The 23,867-nt window shown below is 46.1% G+C and overlaps 1 protein-coding gene across 2 annotated transcripts in view; it reads left to right on the top strand.

Annotated features, from left to right (window-relative positions):
- Positions 1–16,066, top strand: part of PLA2G4E (phospholipase A2 group IVE) — a gene marked incomplete at its 5' end in the record, with an annotated part of 57,812 nt that extends 41,746 nt beyond the window's left edge. For both annotated transcript variants that reach the window (XM_082649062.1, XM_082649063.1), the window contains 8 exons: positions 497–719; positions 3,170–3,284; positions 3,839–3,976; positions 5,407–5,514; positions 6,062–6,265; positions 7,504–7,670; positions 15,051–15,234; positions 15,659–16,066. In XM_082649062.1, coding sequence (XP_082505188.1) covers positions 497–719; positions 3,170–3,284; positions 3,839–3,976; positions 5,407–5,514; positions 6,062–6,265; positions 7,504–7,670; positions 15,051–15,234; positions 15,659–15,897 — 1,378 coding nt within the window. In that variant the 3' untranslated portion in view covers positions 15,898–16,066. The remainder of the gene's footprint in view (positions 1–496; positions 720–3,169; positions 3,285–3,838; positions 3,977–5,406; positions 5,515–6,061; positions 6,266–7,503; positions 7,671–15,050; positions 15,235–15,658) is intronic.
- Between the last annotated feature and the right edge of the window lie 7,801 nt (positions 16,067–23,867).

The following is a 23,867-nucleotide window of genomic DNA, read 5'->3' as shown; positions in this document are numbered from 1 at the left end:
TGTGGCAGAGTGAGAAGAGTCCAGGATTTGGAATCAGCAAAGCCTGGGGTCAAATGCTGGCCCCAGCACTTACTTCGTGCCCGGTACTGTCCTAATCATTTTACATTGACTCATGTCATCTTCACAATAACGCTGTGAGGTAGGTACAGTTATCATCCTTCTCCCCAACCCACAGATGGGAAAACTGAGGTGAGGAGCAGTTAGGTACCTTGCCCAGATCCCATGGCTGGTGAGTGGCAGAGTCTGGTTTTGAACCCAGGAAGATCTGGGTCCAGAATCTTCACTGTTACGCACTGTGCTCCACCTGGCACAGCAATCGTGACTTTGAGTAAGAATGTTCTCCCCTCCCTGACCGGGCCTCACCCCATTTCCTCCAGGCTCCTCTCCTGGCAGGTGAGGGTTTCCCATGACCTACCCACCTCCTTTCCTGCCAGGGTCCAGGGTCGATCTGGCCAGGGCTGGCTCAGCTCTCTCAGCCACGCCTGTCTCTCTCCAGGACCATGGCTACCTTGTACCGTGACCCTGACTGGTCCTCCAAAAACCTGGAGCTTGCCATCCTCGAGGCGCGGAGACACGTAGTCAAGGACAAGACGCCCGCTCTGTTCCCAGATCAGCTCCTCAAATTCCGGGAGGAGCTGCAGCAGCGCAGGCAGGAAGGCTACAAAGTCACCTTCACAGACTTCTGGGGTCTGCTGGTCGAGACCTGTCTGGGGGACGAGGTAGGTGCTCAGCTTCCCCTGGGGCCCAGCCCGCCCGGGGCTGATGCCCAGCCCTCCACCTTCACTGGGGCACCGGGAGGTACATCGCAGCAGGAGGGAGTTAGGTTAGACCTGCAGATGCACCCGTGGGCCTTAAGAAGCATGAGGCATCAGAACGCATGATGCAGGCAGATGGTGGGATTGTCTTCCCGAGTCCCTTTGGAGTATGACTGAAACCCTCACATCAGGGGTGACTTAGGTGCAACCTTTCCGAGAGGCAGCGGGCCCTCTGAGAACCTGTGAGAGAAAATGGGGAGGGAGCCATCAGAGTGTGATGTAAGCCTGACCCCAAGTGGAGGAGAGAGGGAAGGAAAGGCCAGGTGGAAGCATCCTAGCCCACTGTGCGGTCTGAAAGGTCAGCACAGTGACCCTTGCAGAGTTCCCCAGCCAAATTGGCCATCAGAGGAGTCTGGCACCGCCCCCTCCTCTCCACCACAGTGGGCCTGCCTCAGGATCCCTGCCACGCTCAGTCATGGGCTGGGACCAGCCCAGTGGGAAGTGTGGCCTTAGAACAAACTCAGCCCTGGATTTCAGAGCACGGTAGCTGGGCCATCAGCCAATTACACTCCTGTAGTTGGAGGTCTGCTGGGCCCCTTCTCATGGCCACCACACGGAGGATGAGCCCAGTGAGGTTCCTTCCAGCTCTGATATCCAATGATCTGAGCAGTGTGTGCCCAAGAAGAGAAGCAGCCTGTGTTGGGACCCAGCTGCTGTGAGAGCCATGTGGGCCGTGGTAGGGCAGTGGGATCCCCATGGGATGCTGCCATCCCGGACATCAGGGTGAGCTCAGCTAACACATGGACCCTTCCGACTGCCCAGACCCCAGGGTGGAACCAACTTTGGCTGTTGCTTGACCCCAGAGTAGGGCTTCCCATCTAATTTCTATCCAGGCCTATGGCTGTCTGCCCCACTCCCAAAGGTGTCTGAAGAGTTCAGAATTCAAATCAGAACTTACCAGAAGGAAGAGGGACAGCAAATTCTTTTCTAGTAGATCCCCTCTTCCAGAAAACACAGACAATTTGAGCAACCAAGGACAGACCAAACCTCATCTTCAACATTCATTCATTCCCCCATTCATTCTTTCAACAAAATTAAGTACCTCCTGCATGCCAGGAACTGTGCTAGACAGTGGGGATTCAAACGCGGGCACTGACAGCCTTTGATGGAAACCTGCCCTTTCTGATAACCCACTGTCTACTCTGTCCACATGATGGAGCAGGGCAGGCAGAGGCTGAGGGTGTTGGCTTTTGGATTCAGGCAGGACAGGATTTGAATTCTGGCTCTGCTCTGTGCTATTCCTTAAATGGGAATTTCATCAACCGTTTCGTCAACAGTTAATATTTCTTAGAGTAGTTAGTGCTCCATGTGGTGAGGAGGAAAGCTCCAAGGCTTTTAACACTAGAGTCTGAGCATTGCCCAGGGTTTGGTGTAGGAAGGAGCCTAGGTTCCTGGGAAAGCAAGTCTAGGATTGATGGAAGGAGGCCTCTGCTCTTCCACTCTGGCCAAGGCAGGAGCTCCTTTGCCTCAGGCCCCCTTGACAATGAGTGTGGATTGGGCTGTTCCCCGAGTCTGCAACTTCCTCTCCTTCCATGACGGTCATTGCTGTGGTGCCCATATCTCTGGGCCCAGTTCTGACAGGCATCCTGTTGGCCTTGCAAGGGAGGCCTAAGAGTTGTTTGACCCACACATGTTTACCATCCCACACAGGTTCTGTGCCTTTACACACTCGCGCAACCATGGATGTCACCCACCAGGCAGCTGCTTGGCCTGGGGTCAGAGCCTGGTCCTCTAAAGCCTCCACTGGCCTTGTCTACACTGGCTGATTCACTTTGGGAGGTGGCCTGTGGTCCAGGCTGATCTGCAGGACTCCCGCTTTGATTACACCACTTAGTGCTCTGGGGGCTTAGAGGGAATTTGACTGCCATCCGGTGGCAAGTTTCCAAATCTTTTGTTTAAAAAGAAGAATCTTTTTTTTCCCCTCCCAAATGAATTTATGAGAGAGCCCAACATGCAAAGCAGATTTTTTAAAAAATGGAGCTGCTCTGGTTTGAGTCGGGTGGAAGGTGATGAGGATGAAGAGGGGGCAGTGGTGGCCTCCTCCACCCCCGCCTTTTCATTCTCTGGTCCCTGAGACTCGAGGAGAACCCCAGGACTCTGAAGAACAGCTCTAAACTGCAGATCCAGTCCCACCCTGTCCATGTGTCTGGGGTGATGAACGGCCCAAGGATGAGTGAACATTTTCTGGGTACATTTTAAGCGTCGCTTTGACTGGTGTCAGGTGAGACCTCCAGAGCAGCCTGGTGGGCTCAGGAGCCTGGTGGGCTGCCAGAGGTCCAGACTATCCTCTTATTCTGCACTGCTTCCTGGCCGCTTGTCTGCTCCTTCTCCTTAACCATTATTTTTCCACACAGAGATATGAATGCAAACTGTCAGATCAGCGTGCTGCTTTGTGTCAGGGCCAGAACCCCCTGCCCATCTACCTCACCATCAATGTCAAGGATGATGTAAGCAACCAGGATTTCAGAGGTAACACTGGTGGCTAGCAATTTCCCCGGGGCGGGGTGGGTCCCTTCTCAGCAGGCAAAGGCACTCAGTACCCCAGCGCACACATCCCGCCACCATACCTTTGCCAGCCTCCACAGCAAGAATGTGCTGACAGCTGAAGAAATCCACTTGGCTACCCCCTTCTGCCCAGACGCGTGTAGCCGGTGGGCAGCAGGGGTCCTATGGCTCCCCTGAGCAGAGATTTGATGGGATAGAGGAAATAAAGGTCGTGAAGGGAGAGAGTCCTAGACATTTCTTAAGCTGCCAGGATGGAGGGACTCTAGAGACCTGCCCTGCTTCGGGGTCCGGTTTTGGTCCGGGTTTATGAGGCGCAAACGAGCCTGTGCAGCTTGCAACACTGAGTTTTGCCGGGCCAGCAGAAGCCGGTCACGGGCGCCCCCCTGTGCCCTGCGGGGGAACTGCGGCCTCCCCATCCCAGGCTTCTCGCGGCCGGGGAGGCGGCGCCAGCAAGGAGAAGGGTGGGCGGGGCCGCCCCGGCCTGAGACTGACACCCTGCCCTGCTGCTTCGTGTGCAGAGTGGTTCGAGTTCTCCCCCTACGAGGTGGGCCTGCAGAAGTATGGAGCCTTCATTCCCACCGAGCTCTTCGGCTCCGAGTTCTTCATGGGGCGGCTGATGAGGAGGATCCCAGAGTCGCGGATATGCTACATGCTAGGTGACTCCTGGCTGGGGGAGGCCCCTGGGAAACCTGCCCCATGCGGAACAGGCTCCGCGTTTGATTAGAGGAATGACGAGGAGACACGGTCTGTTCCCCCAGGATCATGTGCCAGGTGCTGGTGCTGGTTTGGGTTATCCCTTGGGCATGTGACCCTCCTGGCATTTGTCAGCATACCCTCATTCCAGGAGAGGCTCCGGAGCCTCCCAGCCTCCCAGACTGCCCTGATCTCCCTGTGACCCTGTGGGCCTAGAAGGACCTGACAGGGGCTCCTGGGTCACTGGGGAACAAAGGAGACTCTCCCAATGTCCTGGTCTCCAGTCGTCTCCCTGGTGTCCATTCAGAACCAGACTGGGAGTTGCAGGCTGAGATGGAAGCTTCTGGAACTTCTACCCCCTTCTCCCTGGTTCCAGGAAGCAACATGCCTGTTTCCGGGGCTTGAACCAGCCCCTGGGATCCAAGGGGCCAGAGGGGACCTCAGAGTGAAGACAGAGTGTCTGGGGAAGCCTGGCCCAGCTCCCAACACTATGTTCCCTGGTCCTCCAGAAGCCAGGCCAACTGAGTGCAGAGGCCTGACTGTGATGTCCACTTGTAGAGTTCTCCCCTTCAGAGCCCAAAGTACATCTGTCAAAGGGCAACCGCAAAAAACGGACCCATTTTTACAGCCTCAACAACAGTTATGCTCTTATTTAAACTAGTTGTCTGCGTCCCCCTCCCTTCCATCTATCCCAAATCCAACCCATCCCAGAAAGTCCCACTTAAGCTCCATTTCTTCTGAGAAGTCAGCCCCGAAGCCCACAGCCCCCAGCAGCCTCTCCTTCCTGTGCTGTTGAGCATGTGGCTCAGAGATCTGTAGGTGAGACACTCGGACTTGAACTCTGGTTCCTCATTTATTAGCTGTGCAAAGTAGGCCAAATTACCTAACCTTCCTGAGCTTCAGTGTTCTCATCTGTAAACTGGGCTTAAGAGTAAAACCAACCTTACAGAGGATTCAAATGGGTCAATGTATGTGAAAGATTTCACATGAGTAGTAGTATTACTGTGTTGCATTTTTTAAATCATAATAAGAGATGGTGTTACATTTATTGAGTGCTCACCATGTGCCAGGCGCTGTCCTAAACTAGTGTGTTAACTGATGCAAGGGGTGATTTCTGGACTTGAACTTGAAGCCTGCACTTGTCAGCATTAAGTCTCTCCTGGGGCTGTGCCTTATATGCCTTCATACCCTCTTCCAGTTCCAAGAGGAGAGCGGAGAAGAGCTGAGTCACTTATGTCGAGCTGCACTGTGGGGAGAGGGAAATGAAAGCCCGTCCCACTCCCTGAGCAGCTTGACTTGGAGGGGGCATCGAGTCCAAGGCAGAATCAATCAGTATTTGGGTGGGCCTGGAGGCTCTTGGGCACAGCAGCTCACCGCTGATCCTGCTCCCTAGGTCTGTGGAGCAGCATCTTCTCCCTGAACCTGCTCGATGCCTGGAATTTGTCCCACACCTCGGAGGAGTTTTTCCACAGGTGGACAAGGGAGAGAGTGCATGATATCGGTGGGTGACCCACTGGCTTCCCCTCCTGGTTGGGCGATGGCAGGGTGGGGAAGGTGGATCAACAACTGAGGAGCAGTCCACCTGCCACGTGTTTCAACGTCATCCCTATGACCCATGGAAATAGGAGGGCAGCTAGGGGGTCTTCCCTGCCTGGAAAGGAGGGTGATTGCATTTGGATACACCTTTGCCAGCTCTGGCCTGGCCCGGGGGAGTGGATGCACCGTGTGGTAGGCTTGGAAGAGCTGCACGGTGCCCAGGAGAGCTGCAGAGGGTGGGGATCTATGAATGCAGTTAAAGGTCACCCTTCTGGACTCTCTGTTTTCTCTGGAACCCCTCCTTGCCTGTCACCCCACTCCTTCTCCTCTACCCTGCCCCTGTTCTATGTCTCTCCCCTGGGTCCTCCTGGCTCCGAGAACTAGACAAGGAAGGTGTGCACTGCACTTACAGGCTGACCCCTGGGTGCAGGGCAACCATGGGGTGCTTCACCTGGGCAATCTGGGGACTCCAGCTCTGTAACCTGTCCTCCATCCACCCCCCTCCCCTGCAGAAGATGAGCCACTCCTACCTGAAATCCCCAAATGTGATGCCAACATGCTGGACACCACGGTGGTGATGCCAGGGTCATGGCTGTCCAATACTTTCCGCAGCATCCTCACCTCCCGGGCCTTTTTGTCTGAGTTCCACAACTTCCTGCTGGGGCTGCAGATGCACACCGACTACTACCAGAATGGCCAGTTCTCCACGTGGAAGGGTAACCTTACCTGCTGCCCCTTGAGGCCTACCTCTATTTAGAGGAAGGGGAAGTGGATGTGGAGGGAGAAAGGATGAGAAAACTCCTCTGCCCATGTTCATTGGGCCCAAGTGGCAGACTCTCCCCATAGTGTATGCTACATCTGGTGAAGCCTTGAACAACAGGTGGAGTGGTGGTGTATTTAATTAATTGAATCTGTACAATGACTCTATACAGCATCTGTATAACAATCCCAGCAGGTAGAAGTTGACCCCATTTTACAGTTGGGGAAATATGGGCCCTGACTTTCTACAGTTGTGTTCTGGGGACACCTTTTTTCTTTTTCTTCATTTTAAAAAAAATGTATTTATTTTATTTTATTTATTTTTGGCTGCGTCGGGTCTTCGTTGCTGTGCGCGGGTTTTCTCTAGTTGCGGCAAGTGAGGGCTACTCTTCGTTGCGGTGCGCGGGCCTCCTGTTGCAGTGGCTTCTCTCGCGGCAGAGCACGGGCTCTAGGCACGCGGGCTTCTGTAGTTATGGCATGTGGGCTCAGTAGTTGTGGCGCACAGGTTTAGTTGCTCCGCGGCATGTGGGATCTTCCCGGACCAGGGCGCAAACCCGTGTCCCCTGCATTGGCAGGCGGATTCTTAACCACTGCACCACCAGGGAAGCCCCTGGGGACACGTTTTAATGTAAGTGCTGCCCCCGGAGTTGGGCAGGAACGGCCCAGCCCAGGCTCCTCCAAATGGTGAGTGGCAGAGCTGGCTCTTAAACTGTGGTCTTGCAGCTTCAACTCAAGACTTCGTCCCTACCCTGCTGAGGATCTAAATTTGACTTTCCACCATCTTTGGTATTTTACTTGGCCACAGCCTGCAATGGCTGCTTGAGCCTAGGCTAATGATCTTTGTCCTCACTATCTGGGGCAGAAAAGGCAGCTGGCTCTGGGCCCACGGTCTGCACTAATTTATAGGATAGTCTTAAGCCCCTGCTGCACCACAAATTATGGGGCTGAGCCTTAGTGGGCTTTCTGTGCATGTTCCATAAAAGACTTGCTAAACTCCCCAGATAATGCTGTTCTTCTTCAGCCTACCCAGGGGGACACTGGGACTCACCGGGTACGCTGGCCAAGGGGAGGGCTGGAGGCCAGGCTGAAGTGGATGAGCTCCGGGCAGGGCATCCCATCCCCACCAGGTGCCTCTGACCATCTGCTGAGATCAGGGCGCCAAGGAGTGAGGATAACCACAAGCCTTGACTTTCAGACTCGGTGCTAGATGGCTTCCCAAACAAGCTGACAGCGTCCGTGAACCACTTGTGCCTGCTGGACACTGCATTCGTCATCAACTCCAGCTACCCGCCCGTCCTCAGGCCGGAGAGAAAAGCTGACCTCATCATCCACCTCAATTACTGTGCTGGGTCCCAGACAAAGGCAAGTTTGGCAAAGAAAGGCTCCCGCCCCACTCCCCACAGGCTCCTAGACTTAGCATCGGAGAAGCTCAAGCCACCATCCCTGATGGAGGTTACACCTCCAAACCTCAGAGGCGTAGCCCGCTGGCCCGCATGCAATGGGTTTACTAGATTCACTGAGCTAATTCCAATTTTATTCTTACATTTGAGCATTTCCCATATTTGGCAATTCTTTAGCTGCAAAATAAAAAAGAGTTTAAAAAATAACCTTAGGGCTTCCCTGGTGGCACAGTGGTGAAGACTCTGCCTGCCAATTCAGGGGACACGGGTTCGAGCCCTTGTCCGGGAACAACCCACATGCCGCGGAGCAACTAAGCCCATGCACTACAACTACCGAGCCCGTGCTCTAGAGGCCACGAGCCACAACTGCTGAGCCCGCAAGCCACAACTACTGAGCCCGCGTGCCACAACTACTGAAGCCCGTGTGCCTAGAGCCCGTGCTCTGTAACAAGAGAAGCCACTGAAGTGAGAAGCCCGCACATAGCAACGAAGACCCAATGCAGCCAAAAATAAATTAATTAATTAAAAAAAATAATAATAACCTTAATAGAACCCAGTCAATTGTAAAGTTTTGTACCACTTCAGGAGCTTGTAATGTCCTATGTTCAAAGTGATCACATGGTCTCCCCACTACCAGGAAGTATGAGCCTCCATGTAATTACACCAAAGAGTTAGGACCAGAGATTTTTATTTATTTTAATTTATTTCCTTTTGAAAAGTTCTGGATTTTCAAGGGAAAGAAACTGTTTTTTGGTCTACTTTATTTATTTTATTATTATTTTTTATACAGCAGGTTCTTATTAGTCATGAATTTTATACACATCAGTGTATACATGTCAATCCCAATCGCCCAATTCAGCACACTACCATCCCCAACCCCCTGGGGTTTTCCCCCATTGGTGTCCATAGGTTTGTTCTCTACATCTGTGTCTCAACTTCTCTCATGCAAACCGGTTCATCTGTACCATTTTTCTAGGTTCCACATACATGCATTAATATACGATATTTGTTTTTCTCTTTCTGACTTACTTCACTCTGTATGACAGTCTCTAGATCCATCCACGTCTCAACAAATGACTCAGTTTTGTTCCTTTTTATGGCTGAGTAATATTCCATTGTATGTATGTACTACATCTTCTTTATCCGTTCGTCTGTCAATGGGCATTTAGGTTGCTTCCATGACCTGGCTATTGTAAATAGTGCTGCAATGAACATTGGGGTGCATGTGTCTTTTTGAATTATGGTTTTCTCTGGGTATATGCCCAGTAGTGGGATTGCTGGGTCATATGGTAATTCTATTTTTAGTTTTTTAAAGAACCTCCATAATGTTCTCCATAGTGGCCATATCAATTTACATTCCCACCAACAGTGCAAGAGGGTTCCCTTTTCTCCACACCCTCTCCAGCATTTGTTGTTTGTAGATTTTCTGATGATGCCCATTCTAACTGGTGTGAGGTGATACCTCATTGTAGTTTTGATTTGCATTTCTCTAGTTATTAGTGATGTTGTTGAGCATCTTTTCATGTGCTTCTTGGCCATCTGTATGTCTTCTTTGGAGAAATGTCTATTTAGGTCTTCTGCCCATTTTTGGATTGGGTTGTTTGTTTCTTTAATATTGAGCTGCATGAGCTGTTTATATATTTTGGAGATTAATCCTTTGTCCATTGATTCGTTTGCAAATATTTTCTCCCATTCTGAGGGTTGTCTTTTCGTCTTGTTTATGGTTTCCTTTGCTGTGCAAAAGCTTTGAAGTTTCATTAGGTCCCATTTGTTTATTTTTGTTTTTATTTCCAGTACTCTAGGAGGTAGATCAAAAAAGATCTTGCTGTGATTTATGTCAAAGAGTGTTCTTCCTATGTTTTCCTCTAAGAGTTTTATAGTGTCCGGTCTTACATTTAGGTCTCGAATCCATTTTGAGTTTATTTTTGTGTATGGTGTTAGAGTGTTCTAATTTCATTCTTTTACATGTAGCTGTCCAGTTTTCCCAGCACCACTTATTGAAGAGACTGTCTTTTCTCCATTGTATATCTTTGTCTCCTTTGTCATAGATTAGTTGAACATAGGTGCATGGGTTTATCTCTGGGCTTCCTATCTTGTCCATTGATCTATGTTTCTGTTTTTGTGCCAGTACCATATTGTCTTGATTATTGTAGTTTTGTAGTATAGTCTGAAGTCCGGGAGTCTGATTCCTCCAGCTCCGTTTTTTCCCCTCCAGAGTGCTTTGGCTATTCGGGGTCTTTTGTGTCTCCATACAAATTTTAAGATGATTTGTTCTAGTTCTGTACAAAATGCCATTGCTAATTTGATAGGGATTGTATTGAATCTGTAGATTGCTTTGGGTAGTATAGTCATTTTCACAATATTGATTCTTCCAATCCAAGAACATGGTATATCTCTCCATCTGTTAGTATCATCTTTAATTTCTTTCATCAGTGTCTTATAGTTTTCTGCATACAGGTCTTTTGTCTCCCTAGGTAGGTTTATTCCTAGGTATTTTATTCTTTTTGTTGCAGTGGTAAATGAGAGTGTTTCCTTAATTTGTCTTCAGATTTTTCATTAGTGTATAGGAATGCAAGAGATTTCTGTGCATTAATTTTGTATCCTGCAACTTTATCAAATTCATTGATTCGCTCTACTAGCTTTCTGGTGGCATTTTTAGGATTCTCTTTGTATAGTATCATGTCATCTGCAAACAGTGACAGTTTTACTTCTTCTTTTCCAATTTGTATTCCTTTTATTTCTTTTTCTTCTCTGATGCCATGGCTAGAACTTCCAAAACTATGTTGAATAATAGTGGTGAGAGTGGATACCCTTGTCTTATTCCTGATCTTAGAGAAAATGCTTTCAGTTTTTCACCATTGACAATGATGTTTGCTGTGGGTTTGTTGTATATGGCCTTTATTATGTTGAGGTAGGTTCCCTCTATGCCCACGTTCTGGAGAGTTTTTTCATAAATTGGTATTGAGTTTTGTCACAAGCTTTTTCTGCACCTATTGAGATGATCATACGGTTTTTATTCTTCAATTTGTTAATATGGTGTATAACATAGATTGATTTCCGTATATTGAAGAATCTTTACATCCCTGGGATAAATCCCACTGGATCGTGGTGTATGATCCTTTTAACGTGTTGTTGGATTCTGTTTGCTGGTATTTTGTTGAGGATTTTTGCATCTATATTCATCAGTGATATTGGTCTATAATTTTCTTTTTTTGTAGTATCTTTGTCTGGTTTTGGTATCAGGGTGATGGTGGCCTCATAGAATGAGTTTGGGAGTGTTCCTTCCTCTGCAATTTTTTGGAAGAGTTTGAGAAGGATGGGTGTTAGCTCTTCTCTAAATGTTTGATAGAATTCACCTGTGAAGCCACCTGGTCCTGAACTTTTGTTTGTTGGAAGATTTTTAATCACAGTTTCAATTTCATTACTTGTGATTGGTCTGTTCTTATTTTCTATTTCTTCCGGGTTCAATATTGGAAGGTTATACCTTTCTAAGAATTTGCCCATTTCTTCCATGTTGTCCATTTTATTGGCATAGAGTTGCTTGTAGTAGTCTCTTAGGGTGCTTTGTATTTCTGCAGTGTCTGTTGTAACTTCTCCTTTTTCATTTCTAATTTTATTGATTTGAGTCCTCTCCCTATTTTTCTTGATGAGTCTGGCTAATGGTTTATCAATTTTGTTTATCTTCTCAAAGAACCAGCTTTTAGTTTTATTGATCTTTGCTATTGTTTTCTTTGTTTCTATTTCATTTATTTCTGCTCTGATCTTTATGATTTCTTTCCTTCTGCTAACTTTGGGTTTTGTTTGTTTTCTTTCTCTAGTTCCTTTAGGTGTAATGTTAGATGGTTTACTTGAGATTTTTCTTGTTTCTTGAGGTAGGCTTGTATAGCTATAAACTTCCCTCTTAGAACTCCTTTTGCTGCATCCCATAGGTTTTGGATCATCGTGTTTTCATTGTCATTTGTCTCTAGGTATTTTTTGATTTCCTCTTTGATTTTTTCAGAGATCTCTTGGTTATTTAGTAACGTATTGTTTAGCCTCCATGTGTTTGTGTTTTTTACGTTTTTTCCCCTGTAATTCATTTCTAATCTCATAGCATTGTGGTCAGAAAAGATGCTTGATATAATTTCAATTTTCTCAGATTTACTGAGGCTTGAGTTGTGACCCAAGATGTGATCTATCCTGGAGAATGTTCCATGAGCACTTGAGAAGAAAATGTAATCTGCTGTTTTTGGATGGAATGTCCTATAAATATCAATTAAGTCCATCTTGTTTAATGTATCATTTAAAGCTTGTGTTTCCTTATTTATTTTCATTTTGGATGATCTGTCCATTGGTGTAAGTGAGGTGTTAAAGTCCCCCACTAATATTGTGTTACTGTCGATTTCCTCTTTTATAGCTGTTAGCAGTTGCCTTATGTATTAAGGTGCTCCTATGTTGGGTGCATATATATTTATAATTGTTATATCTTCTTCTTGGATTGATCCCTTGATCATTATGTAGTGTCCTTCTTTGTCTCTTGTAACATTCTTTAAAGTCTATTTTATCTGATATGAGTATAGCTAATCCAGCTTTCTTTTGATTTCCATTTTCATGGAATATCTTTTTCCATCCCCTCACTTTCAGTCTGTATGTGTCCCTAGGTCTGAAGTGGGTCTCTTGTAGACAGCATATATATGGGTGTTGTTTTTGTATCCATTCAGCAAGCCTGTGTCTTTTGGTTGGAGCATTTAATCCATTCACGTTGAAGGTAATTATTGATATGTATGTCCCTATGACCATTTTCTTAATTGTTTTGGGTTTGTTTTTGTAGGTCCTTTTCTTCTCTTGTGTTTCCCACTTAGAGAAGTTCTTTTAGCATTTGTTGTAGAGCTGGTTTGGTGGTGCTGAATTCTCTTAGCTTTTGCTTGTCTGTAAATCTTCTGATTTCTCCATCAAATCTGAATGAGATCCTTGCTGAGTTGAGTAATCTTGGTTGTAGGTTCTTCCCTTTCATCACTTTAAGTATATCATGCCACTCCCTTCTGGCTTGTAGAGTTTCTGCTGAGAAATCAGCTGTTAACCTTATGGGAGTTCCCTTGTATGTTATTTGTTGTTTTTCCTTTGCTGCTTTCAATAATTTTTCTTTGTCTTTAATTTTTGCCAATTTGATTACTACGTGTCTCGGTGTGTTTCTCCTTGGGTTTATCCTGTATGGGACTCGCTGTGCTTCCTGGACTTCGGTGGCTACTTCCTTTCCCATGTTAGGGAAGTTTTTGACTATAATCTCTTCAAATATTTTCCCTGGTCCTTTCTCTCTGTCTTCTCCTCTGGGACCCCTATAATGCGAATGTTGTTGCGTTTAATGTTGTCCCAGAGGTCTCTTAGGTTGTCTTCATTTCTTTTCGTGCTTTTTTCTTTATTCTGTTCTGCAGCAGTGAATTCCACCATTGTCTTCCAGGTCGCTTTTCTGTTCTTCTGCCTCAGTTATTCTGCTATTGATTCCTTCTAGTGTAGTTTTCATTTCAGTTATTGTGTTGTTCATCTCTGTTTGTTTGTTCTTTAATTCTTCTAGGTCTTTGTTAAACATTTCTTGCACCTTCTTGATCTTTGCCTCCATTCTCTTTCCAAGGTCCTGGATCATCTTCACTATCATTATTCTGAATTCTTTTTCTGGAAGGTTGCCTATCTCCACTTCATTTAGTTGTTTTTCTGGGGTTTTATCTTGTTCCTTCATCTGGTACATAGCCCTCTGCCTTTTCATCTTGTCTATCTTTCTGTGAATGTGGTTTTTGTTCCACAGGCTGCAGGATTGTAATTCTTCTTGCTTCTGCTGTCTGCCTTCTGGTGGATGAGGCTATCTAAGGGACTTGTGTAAGTCTCCTGATGGGAGGGGCTGGTGGTGGGTAGAGCTGATGTTGCTTTGGTGGGCAGAGCTCAGTAAAACTTTAATCCGCTTGACTGTTGATGGGTGGGGCTGGGTTCCCTCCCTCTTGGTTGTTTGGCCTGAGGCAACCCAACACTGGAGCATACCTGGGCTCTTTGGTGGGGCTAAGGACAGACTCTGGGAGGGCTCATGCCAAGTATTACTTCCCAGAACTTCTGCTGCCAGTGTCCTTGTCCCCATGGTGAGCCACAGCCACCACCCCTCCCGCCTCTGCAGGAGACCCTCCAACACTAGCAGGTAGGTCTGGTTTAGCCTCCCCTGGGGTCACTGCTCCCTCCCCTGGGTCCTGATGCACACACTGCTTTGTGTGTGCCCTCCAAGAGTGGAGTCTCTGATCCCCCCAGCCCTGTGGAAGTCCTGCAATCAATTCCCACTAGGCTTCGAAGTCTGATTCTCTAGGAATTCCTCCTCCTGTTGCCAGATCCCCAGGTTGGGAAGCCTGATGTAGGGCTCAGAACCTTCACTCCAGTGGGTGGACTTCTGTGGTATAAGTGTTCTCCAGTCTGTGAGTCACCCACCCAGCAGTTAAGGGATTTGATTTTACTGTGATTGCACCCCTCCTACCGTCTCATTGTGGCTTCTCCTTTGTCTTTGGATGTCGGGTATCTTTTTTGGTGAGTTCCAGTGTCTTCCTGTCAATGATTGTCCAGCAGCTAGTTGTGATTCTGGTGTTCTCGCAAGAGGGAGTGAGAGCACGTCCTTCTACTCAGCCATCTTGGTTCCTCTCCCTGGTCTACTTTAATACAGTCCTATCCTGAGGCCAGGGAAAGGGGAGTATAGACAGATGACAAGGATGACACCACTGATAATGACCTAAGTTTGTAAACAAGGGACAACATGCTTTCCTACACATGATCTCCCTTGATCCTTACACCAGCTCTTTGAGGTAGATGGCACAACTGCTATTATTCCTATGTTATAGGTGAGGAAGGTGAGGCACAGAGAGGGTAAATGGCTTGCTTAAGATCGCACAGCTAGTGAGCTTAGAACGGGGAAGAACTAAGGGGATTCTGATACTCCAAGTCTGCTGCTTTTTCTGTTACATCCTGTTTATAAAGATGCCCTTTCAGAGTCCTTTCTGGCCCTGTCACGTTCCAAAGCCCATGAGTGTCCTGCAGGAGCCTGGCCAGCCATGGCTGTCACCCTCTTAGGGAGCCAGGTCTGTGGGTGAAGCATCATCGGAAGGGCTTCTGTCCAGTTTACTTGGGGAAGGAGCTTGCAGTTGGACACACACCAACCTACTGCCCCTGGCTCTTCATCCGGATCCAGGTTTGTCCTAAAAAGAGCACACATAGGCAGAGCAGTTGGAGACCTGAGTTGTTAGCTGGGGAAATCAGAAAGCTGGACCTAAGAATTCTGTGTTTCTTGCCCACTCTCACCCCTCCTGATACTCAAACATGTCCTCCTGTGATGTTCCAGCCCATGAAACAAACCTGCAAGTACTGCACCGAGCAGAACATCCCCTTCCCCAAATATGAGGTGCAGGAGGAGGAGGATAACCTCAAGGAGTGCTACCTGATGGAGAGCTCCCAGGAGCCCGATGCCCCCACTGTGATTTTCTTCCCACTCATCAGCGACACCTTCCAAAAGTACAAGGCCCCAGGTAAGCCGCCGGGAGCTCAGGTCGCACCCCAACTGGTCTTGGACGGAGAGCTCCTGTTCTTAGACATGTGCAGTCTCCTGACAGCACTAATGGGAAAGCCTGGCATAGCTCCTGTCTGAGCCCAGCTTGGCTTCGGCGAGAAAGAACAGCCCCCCATGCCCCCGTGCGCCGGCGATGTCAAGCTCTACTCTTTCAGTCATTCACAGCCTGGCGCTGTGCGGTGCCAGGGAGGTCCTGAGATGGGCAAGCTATGTCCCTCGCCCTGGTGGGCTAGGAGGTGTGCGTGCGCATCTGCGTGTGTGAGTGTGCACATGGGCACGTTTTATTGTGGGTGTGCAGGGGTGGGCCTCAGGGAGAGGGGCAGAAACAAACCATTACAACCTCACGTGATAAGGGGCTACAGCAAGTCCTTCTGCTCCTCCAGGTGTGGAGCGAAGCCCCGAGGAGCTGGAGCAGGGCCAGGTTGACATCTATGGTCCCAAATCTCCCTATGCCACCAAGGAGCTGACGTACACAGAGGCCGCCTTCGACAAGCTGGTGAAGCTCTCCGAATATAACATCCTGAATAACAAGGACAAGCTCCTTCAGGCCTTGCGACTAGCAGTAGAGAAGAAGAAACGCCTGAAGAGCCAGTGTCCCCCTAAAGTCCCAGGACACCCGTAAAGAGTCCCCCCTAAAGTCCCAGGACAGTCCTGTGTCTGCTTCTAGCATCAGAGGTGCAGAACCCAGGGCTGACCGGCCCTCAGAGCCACCTCCGCTGCCTAGCAAGGGCTGCAGGCAGGCTGGCCTGGGCTTTCTATCAAAAAAATTAAAATTAAAAAAAAAAAGGTTGAAGGAGAAAGAGAAAGAGACAAAGGAAAATAACAAGGGGATGTAATGGGGCTTTATACCCACTGGAATTTTTTTTTAAACATCTTTATTGGAGTATAATTGCTTTACACTGTTGTGTTAGTTGCTGCTGTATAACAAAGTAAATCAGCTATATGTGTACATATATCCCCATATCCTCTCCCTCTTGCATCTCCCTCCCACCCTCCCTATCCCACCCCTCTAGGTGGTCACAAAGTACGGAGCTGATTTCCCTGTGCTATGCAGCTGCTACTCACTAGCTATCTATTTTACATTTGGTAGTGTATATATGTCCATGCCACTTTCTCACTTCGTCCCAGCTTCCCCTTCCCCCTCCCAGTGTCCTCAAGTCCATTCTCTATGTCTGGGTCTTTATTCCTGTCCTGCCCCTAGGTACATCAGAACCTTTTTTTTTTTTTTTTTAGATTCCATATATATGTGTTAGCATACATGTATATTTTGTTTTTCTCTTCCTGACTTACTTCACTCTGTATGACGGACTCTAGGTCCATCCACCTCACTACAAATAGTTCAATTTCATTTCTTTTTATGGCTGAGTAATATTCCATTGTATATATCTGCCACATCTTCTTTATCCATTTGTCTGTTGATAGACACTTATGTTGCTTCTGTGTCCTGGCTATTGTACATCGTGCTACGATGAATATTGTGGTACATGTCTCTTTGAATTATGGTTTTCTCAGGGTATATGCCCAGTAGTATACCCACTGGAATTTTTTTTAAACCTTCCCTGCAGGGAAGGGGATCCAAGAGCCACAGGCTCCCACACATGCCTGAAGTGTGGAGAATAATAGCATGGCCCAATTTTATTTATATAAGAGGCTGGTTCCCCAGAAACCTCGGATTCGGAGCTGGAACTCAAAGCCCTCCCCTCACTACTCCTCTCTGCTCAGGAAATGCACAAGAGGACCTGAGAAGCATTCTGGGTTCTCTGGAAAAATGCTTTTTAATTTTTTTTATTTCTGAAGGTGGTCTTTATTTTTTTTAATTTTTTAACATCTTTATTGGAGTATAATTGCTTTACAATGGTGTGTTAGTTTCTGCTTTATAACAAGGTGAATCAGCTATACATATACATATACATATACATATATCCCCATATCTCCTCCCTCTTGCGTCTCCCTCCCACCCTCCCTATCCCACTCCTCTAGGTGGTCACAAAGCACAGAGCTGATCTCCCTGTGCTATGCGGCTGCTTCCCACTAGCTGTCTGTTTTACATTTGGCATTTGGTAATGTATATATGTCCATGCTACTCTCTCACTTCGTCCCAGCTTACCCTTCCCCCTCCCCGTGTCCTCAAGTCCATTCTCTATGTCTGCATCTTTATTGCCATCCTGCCCATAGGTTCTTTGTAACCATTTTGTTGTTTTTTTTTTTTTTTAGATTCCATATATATGTGTTAGCATACGGTGTTTTTCTCTTTCTGACCTCAAATGCTTTTTTAAATTTAATGCAATTGTATTCTTGTGATTTTTATAGGCAATTGTATTTTGTGATTTTTATTTTTATGAATCAGCTTATTACTAGGAAGCATAATGCTTGAAGATCTAGATGGAGCACTAGAGACATCCTGGTCTCTTCAACAACAAACACAAACAGGTGATGGGGTTTCAGCAGCCCCTCTGCAACCACTTAAAGGCCGAGGACAAGTGATCCCTTTGATCCCCACTGGGCAGCCTCGACTGAGCATCCAGCTCCGGCGAAATGCCAGGCAAAGCCCAAGTCTGCAGCTCCAGTTCACCAAACAAGGATCTGGGATGCAGCTCTGGGACGTCTGGGCAGGTACCTGAGGCATCAGGTGAGTGATGCTGCCTGGTGCCACCACTCCACAGGGCCACCACTCGCTGACCAACCTGCTCCAGAGGCACTTCTCCAACCCTAACCCTCCTCTCTGGTTTCCAGATGGTATTACTTATTTCTAAGCGGCATTTCTCTGATTTATCATGTAAACACCATGGCCAGAACATCCCAACTCTTGAAGAGTCACCCTGAGATAACAAAACTGGAAAGGATCAACCCAGAAAGGACTAGGTTAACCCTGAGGGAAATGCTCATCTTTGGAGATGGTTTCCAGATGAATCTCTGGGAAAGCCCTGGGACACAGAAGCTCAAAGTATCCACATCTCCCATCAGGCTGGGAACTTAACTAAAGAAATGTGTAGGACTTCCCTGGTGGCGCAGTGGTTAAGAATCCGCCTGCCAATGCAGGGGACACAGGTTCGAGCCCTGGTCTGGGAAGATCCCACATGCGCGGAGCAACTAAGCCCATGCGCCACAACTGCTGAGCCCACGTGCCACAACTACTGAAGCCCACGTGCCTAGAGCCCCTGCTCCACAACAAGAGAAACCACCGCAATGAGAAGCGCACGCACCACAACGAAGAGTAGCCCCCCGCTCTCCACAGCTAGACAAAGCCCTTGCACAGCAGTGAAGACCCAATGCAGCCAAAAATAAATAAATAAATTTATTTTTTTAAAAAAGGAGAGAAATGTGTAACCTGAGCCATTGAGATGCCTGTGCTGATGGAAGGCGTGACCAGAAAGGCATGTGGTCTACATGAAGCCCAGCAAACCTGGAAGACGTGGCCCTCTCTCTGGGCCACCATGTTCCCTAAGCAGTCCTTTGGATGTTAGGAGATGTGTGGTGACAGGTGTCAAAAGTTTACCAAAATTGTCCTCTGATTTACATCCTTGCTACCCAAAGTGTGGTGGGGAACGAGTTAGAAATGCAGAATCTCAGGCCGCACCCCAGCCATACTGAATTCAGAATCTGCATTTTAAGGAGATTTTCACCTCCTCTCCACTGCCTTCAGGTGATGCTTATGCATATTAAAGTCTGAGAGGAGAGGGTTTATGGCATGCTCACTCATAAGCTGGAAAGCATGAATCCATCACTTCCCCTGAGCCACCGATAAACTGTGCTCCTGGACCTGCAAAGCTGGTCCCCACCCAAAGAATGCTGACTTGGGACCCCACCCTGCTCCAGCACCAGAGCAGCCAGCTGCCTCCACTTGGCCATCTTTCTTTCCATCTGCAAGAAACAGGTTCTCCTAAAATGATCAGAGTGAGCCGCTGGGTAAGACCTGGGTGTTTATTGTAAGGTGAAGGCAGCCCTGCCTTGGATTCATCAAAGTATGTAAAACGAGGTTTATAAAATCATTGTATTTTTTGAGCACAGAATAAACTGGCCATGTGGGTAAATGCTGTTGACTCATCAGCCTTCATCATCTGGTGCTGCATAACTCCTGCCCTCCCTGCCTGGGCTTCCCACACGCACTGCCAGAGGTGTGAGAAGGCTGTTTTCGTCCCAGCCCTCCTCTCCTCCCGCAGGGGTTCCCCCTTTCTTGTGTGGTGGGGTGCCCCTCTGTTTTTGTGAAGCCGCGGCAGCGACTAGTGGAGCACCAGCCCTTGCTGACTTACGCTGTTTGAAGCTCAGATGGTTTTCACGAAGCACTGATTGATGGAGAGGAAAGAAGGGCGGCCAGCATCAGCCTAGCACCTACCTGATATACAGCAGTCTGTGAACAGCCTCTGCTTTCCAGGAACTTAGATTTGGGTTGGGGGGTAAAACATGAAAAGATTTGTATACAGACTCGAGAAGTTAAATAGTGACTTAGCTTCTAAAACAGTGCTGGCAGTGTCACAGAGCAGGGGATGAGTAAGGGCCACACAAGGGATAAGGACAAAGTGTCATCAGCTCCGAGAAGGGCAAGAGCATAGGGTCCTGGGGAGGACAGGGAGGCTCCCGCCTCAGGTTCCGTGCTCTCCGCCTATAACATGATTTAATAGAAAAATTAAATAAAACTCCTTTCTCCCCCAATGTCCCTCCCTCCCTGTCTCCCCTTTCCTTCCTGAGAGCAGGCAGCACACCACACTGCCACACAGCCCAGTCACCCTGCCCCACAGTGGATGTTTTCTGCCCTTATGTCTCCATGAAAACACTTCTCCCCGAGGTCACCAATGCCCTCCTAATTGCCAATACACTGAGCCAAATGGCACCAGCCCTTTACAGGCCTTATCTTACTTGCAGACCACTCCCTCCTTCCTGAAACCCTCCCTTCCCATGACTTCCTTGCCAACAGCAAGCAGTTCAATTCAGTTCCGCTTGCAAATATTTATTGCCTTCCCACTACGTGCCAGTCACTGCTCTAGGCACTGGGACAACAAAAAAAAAAGGATGAACAATTGACCCAAAACTTCAAGGAGCTTCCTTCTGGTCCCATGCAGGAGACCTCCATGGAAACAGAGGCTTGCAATACAAAGAGGAAGTTCCATATTAGCTGTGTACACAGGGGCACACGTTAGGGGCTGCCAACCCAGCCCTAGAGGGAAGGGGCCACATGTGCTTGGACATTTTCAAGCCTCTTCCCTGGCTTCACCTCCCCTCTCTCCTTTAACTGCTAGTATTCCTTGAGGCTCTTTGCTTAGCTCTCCCCCCTTCTCACTCTATACTCTCCTTAAGCAATCTCATCTACACCCAGGTCTTCTACTACTGCTTCTATTTTGAAAACTTGCAACCCTTTAGTTCTAGCCAAGGTAATGTCCTAAGTTCTTGATTCATGTATTCAAATTCTATATCAGTTAACATTGCTTTTGCTACATACTCAAAAAGGATCTAAAGAGGCTTAAACAAAACAGAAGAAGTTTATTTTTCTATTTCTTATCAGAGACCCAGGCTCCTTTCAGCTCTTGCTTCTGCCATCCTCAAGTTTTCCTTCTGGTCCAATATGGCTGTTGGAGCTCCACCCATCATGCCCACATTCCAGGCAGCAGGAAGGATAAAGGAGTCTCAGCATATTTCAGGTAGCATAATGTTTTCGAGGTTCATTGAGATTGTGACCTAGGACAGAATTTCCTTCCTTTTTACGGCTGAGTAATATTTCATTGTATGTATACACACATATTTTGTTTATCCATTCATCCATCAATCGACACTTAGGTTGCTTCCACCTCTTGACTATTGTGAGTGGAGCTGCTATGAACATGAGTATGCAAATATGTCTTAGAGACCCTATCTTCAATTCTTTTGGATATATACCCCAAAATGGGATTGCTGGATAATATGGTACTTCTGTCTTTAATTGTCTGAGGAACTGCCATACTGTTTGCCATAGCAATTACATGGATTCACTACTGTAATCTGCTTTTTTCCACTTAAAAATGTATTCTGAGCATTTTCTCAGGTCATTAATACTCATCTTATATAACAGTTTTCAGAGACTGCATAGGAATCCATCATCTGCTTAACTAGTCCTTCATGGGGGGACAACTAGTCACAGCTTTTCACTATTATAAATGATATGCTGATAGACATTCCTTTGATAAATCTTTACATTCATTATTCCCTCAGGATAAAATTCCTGAGAAGTGTGAGCATTTCTAACAACTAGTAAAGGTACAATTGACATACAATAAACTGCACATATTTAAACTACACAATTTGTTGAGTTTCAACAGATATATCCAACTGTCAACCATAACCACAATCAAGGTAATGAGTAAATCCTTCAGGCCAACAAAAGTCTTCTTCTAATGCCCTTTGTAATCCTTCCCTCTGCTCCGCCCGTGCTGGGTCATGTGGTAGGTGTATGCTTCACTTTTTAAGACACTGCCAAACTGTTTTCCAAAGTGGATGTACCATTTTACATGCCACTGGCAAATGAATGAGGGTTCCAGTTGTTCCACATCCTCACCAACAACTGGTATAATCAGACTTAATTTCAGGCATTCTAATAGGTATATAACAGTATCTTGGTGTGTTTTTTTCTTCCCCCTGCGCCACCTAGCTTGCGGAATCTTAGTTCCCTGACCAGGGGTTGAACCCAGGCCACGGCAGTGAAAGCGCTGAGTCCTAACCACTGGACCACCAGGGAACTCCCTGTCTTCTTGATATTGAGATTTAAGAGGTCTTTATATATTCTGGATACAAGTCCTTTATCAGATATGTAATTTGCAAATGTATTCTCCTAGTCTGTGATTTGTCTTTTCATTCTCTTTACAGTATCTTTCAAAGGCCAGGAGTTCTTAATTTTGATCAAGTCCAATTTATCAATTTTTTTTCTTTTATGGATCATGCTTTTAGTATCATCTAAGAAATCTTTCCCTACATAAGGTCACAAAGGTTTTCTGCTATGTTTTTGTCTAGAAGTTTTATAACTTTAAGTCTTATATTTGTTTATAATCATTTTGAGATAATTTTTACATATAGTACAAGGTAGAGATCAAAGTTCATTTTTTCACATATGGATGTCCAACTGTTCTAGCATTATTGGTTGAAAAGAATTTCCTTTATCCATTGCATTGCCTTTGCACTTTGTCAAAAATCAATTGACCATGTATGTGTGGGTCTATTTCTAGACTCTATTTTGTTCTTTTGATATATTAGTCTATCTCTATACCAATACCATGCTGTCTTGATTTCTGTAGCTTTACAATGAGTTTTGAAATTAGGTAGTATGTTTTCCAACTTTGTTATTTTTCAAAGTTGTTCCAGTTATTTTAGGTCCTCTGCATTTACATGTGAATTTAGAATCAGCGTGTCAATTAACAAAAATAAAAGTCTGCCGGGATTGCACTAAATCTATATATTTAATATTATATATATATTATATATATATAATATTATATATATATTATATATATTGACATCTTAACAATATTGAGTCTTGTGAGCCACAAGCATGGTATATATCTCCATTTATTTAGACCTTCTTTATTTCTCCCAGAAATGCTTTGTAGTTCTCAGTGTATAGACCTTGCACATTTTTTAAATTAGGTTTATCCCTAAGTATTTAATATTTTCAATGTTATTGCAAATGATATTGATTTTTTTTAACTTCATTGTCCAGTTATTCATTTCTAGTATATAAAAATACAGCAGGTTCTTGTCTTATACCCAGCAACCTTGCTAGGCTCACTTAGTTCTGCAAGCTTTTTTTGTAGATTCCATAGAATTTTCTACATAGATGATCATATTTTCTGCAAATCGAGTTTTACTTCTTCCTATCCAATCTAGATACCTTTTCTTTTACTTGCCTTATTGTAGTGACTAGAACCTCTAGTAGGATATTAAATAGAAGTGGTAAAATCAGACATCTTTACCCTGTTCCTGATTGTAGAGGGAAAGCTTTCAGTCATTTCACCTTAAGTATGATGTTGAGAAGCAGAAGTCTTGAATGTGCATTTTCAAGATTTTTGGTAAGTATGGACTCCAGAGAAGTTCCAATTTACACCATCTCCAGCAATGTATGAAAAGGTACCTTTTCATACACCCTTGCCAACATTAGGCATCATCTTAGAAAAATAAAAGTCTGCCATTCTTAATGTTATCTCGTCACTTTAAATTTGTTTCTTTGATTATTAATGGAGATCAGCATCATTTAATGTTTACTAGCCAGTTGTATTAGTTTTTTTAGTTGTCTATGTCCTTTGCTCATTTGTCTAATGCGGTGTTCAGTTTATTCATTTCTTTCTTAATAACTTCATAGTAGCTTTTTAAAGTTCTAATGTCCTTAATTAAATATGTATATCACATATGTCTGTAATATTTTACCCAATTTGTCTTTTGCCCTTTACTTTTGTTTATGGATTTGTTTGGTTTTTTATATATACTATTTTTAATAGAATTTTTTTAGAGCAGTCTTAAATTCACAGCAAAATTGAGTATAAAGTACAGAGAGTTCCCATGTATCCCTTACCCTTGCGACACAGCCTTCCCACTATCAACATCCCACACTATCAACATCCTACACCAGAGTGTTAC

Source organism: Grampus griseus, assembly GCF_964374135.1.
Source record: "Grampus griseus genome assembly, chromosome: 2".
NCBI lineage: Eukaryota > Metazoa > Chordata > Mammalia > Artiodactyla > Delphinidae > Grampus > Grampus griseus.
This window is presented reverse-complemented; position numbering and strand designations above follow the sequence as displayed.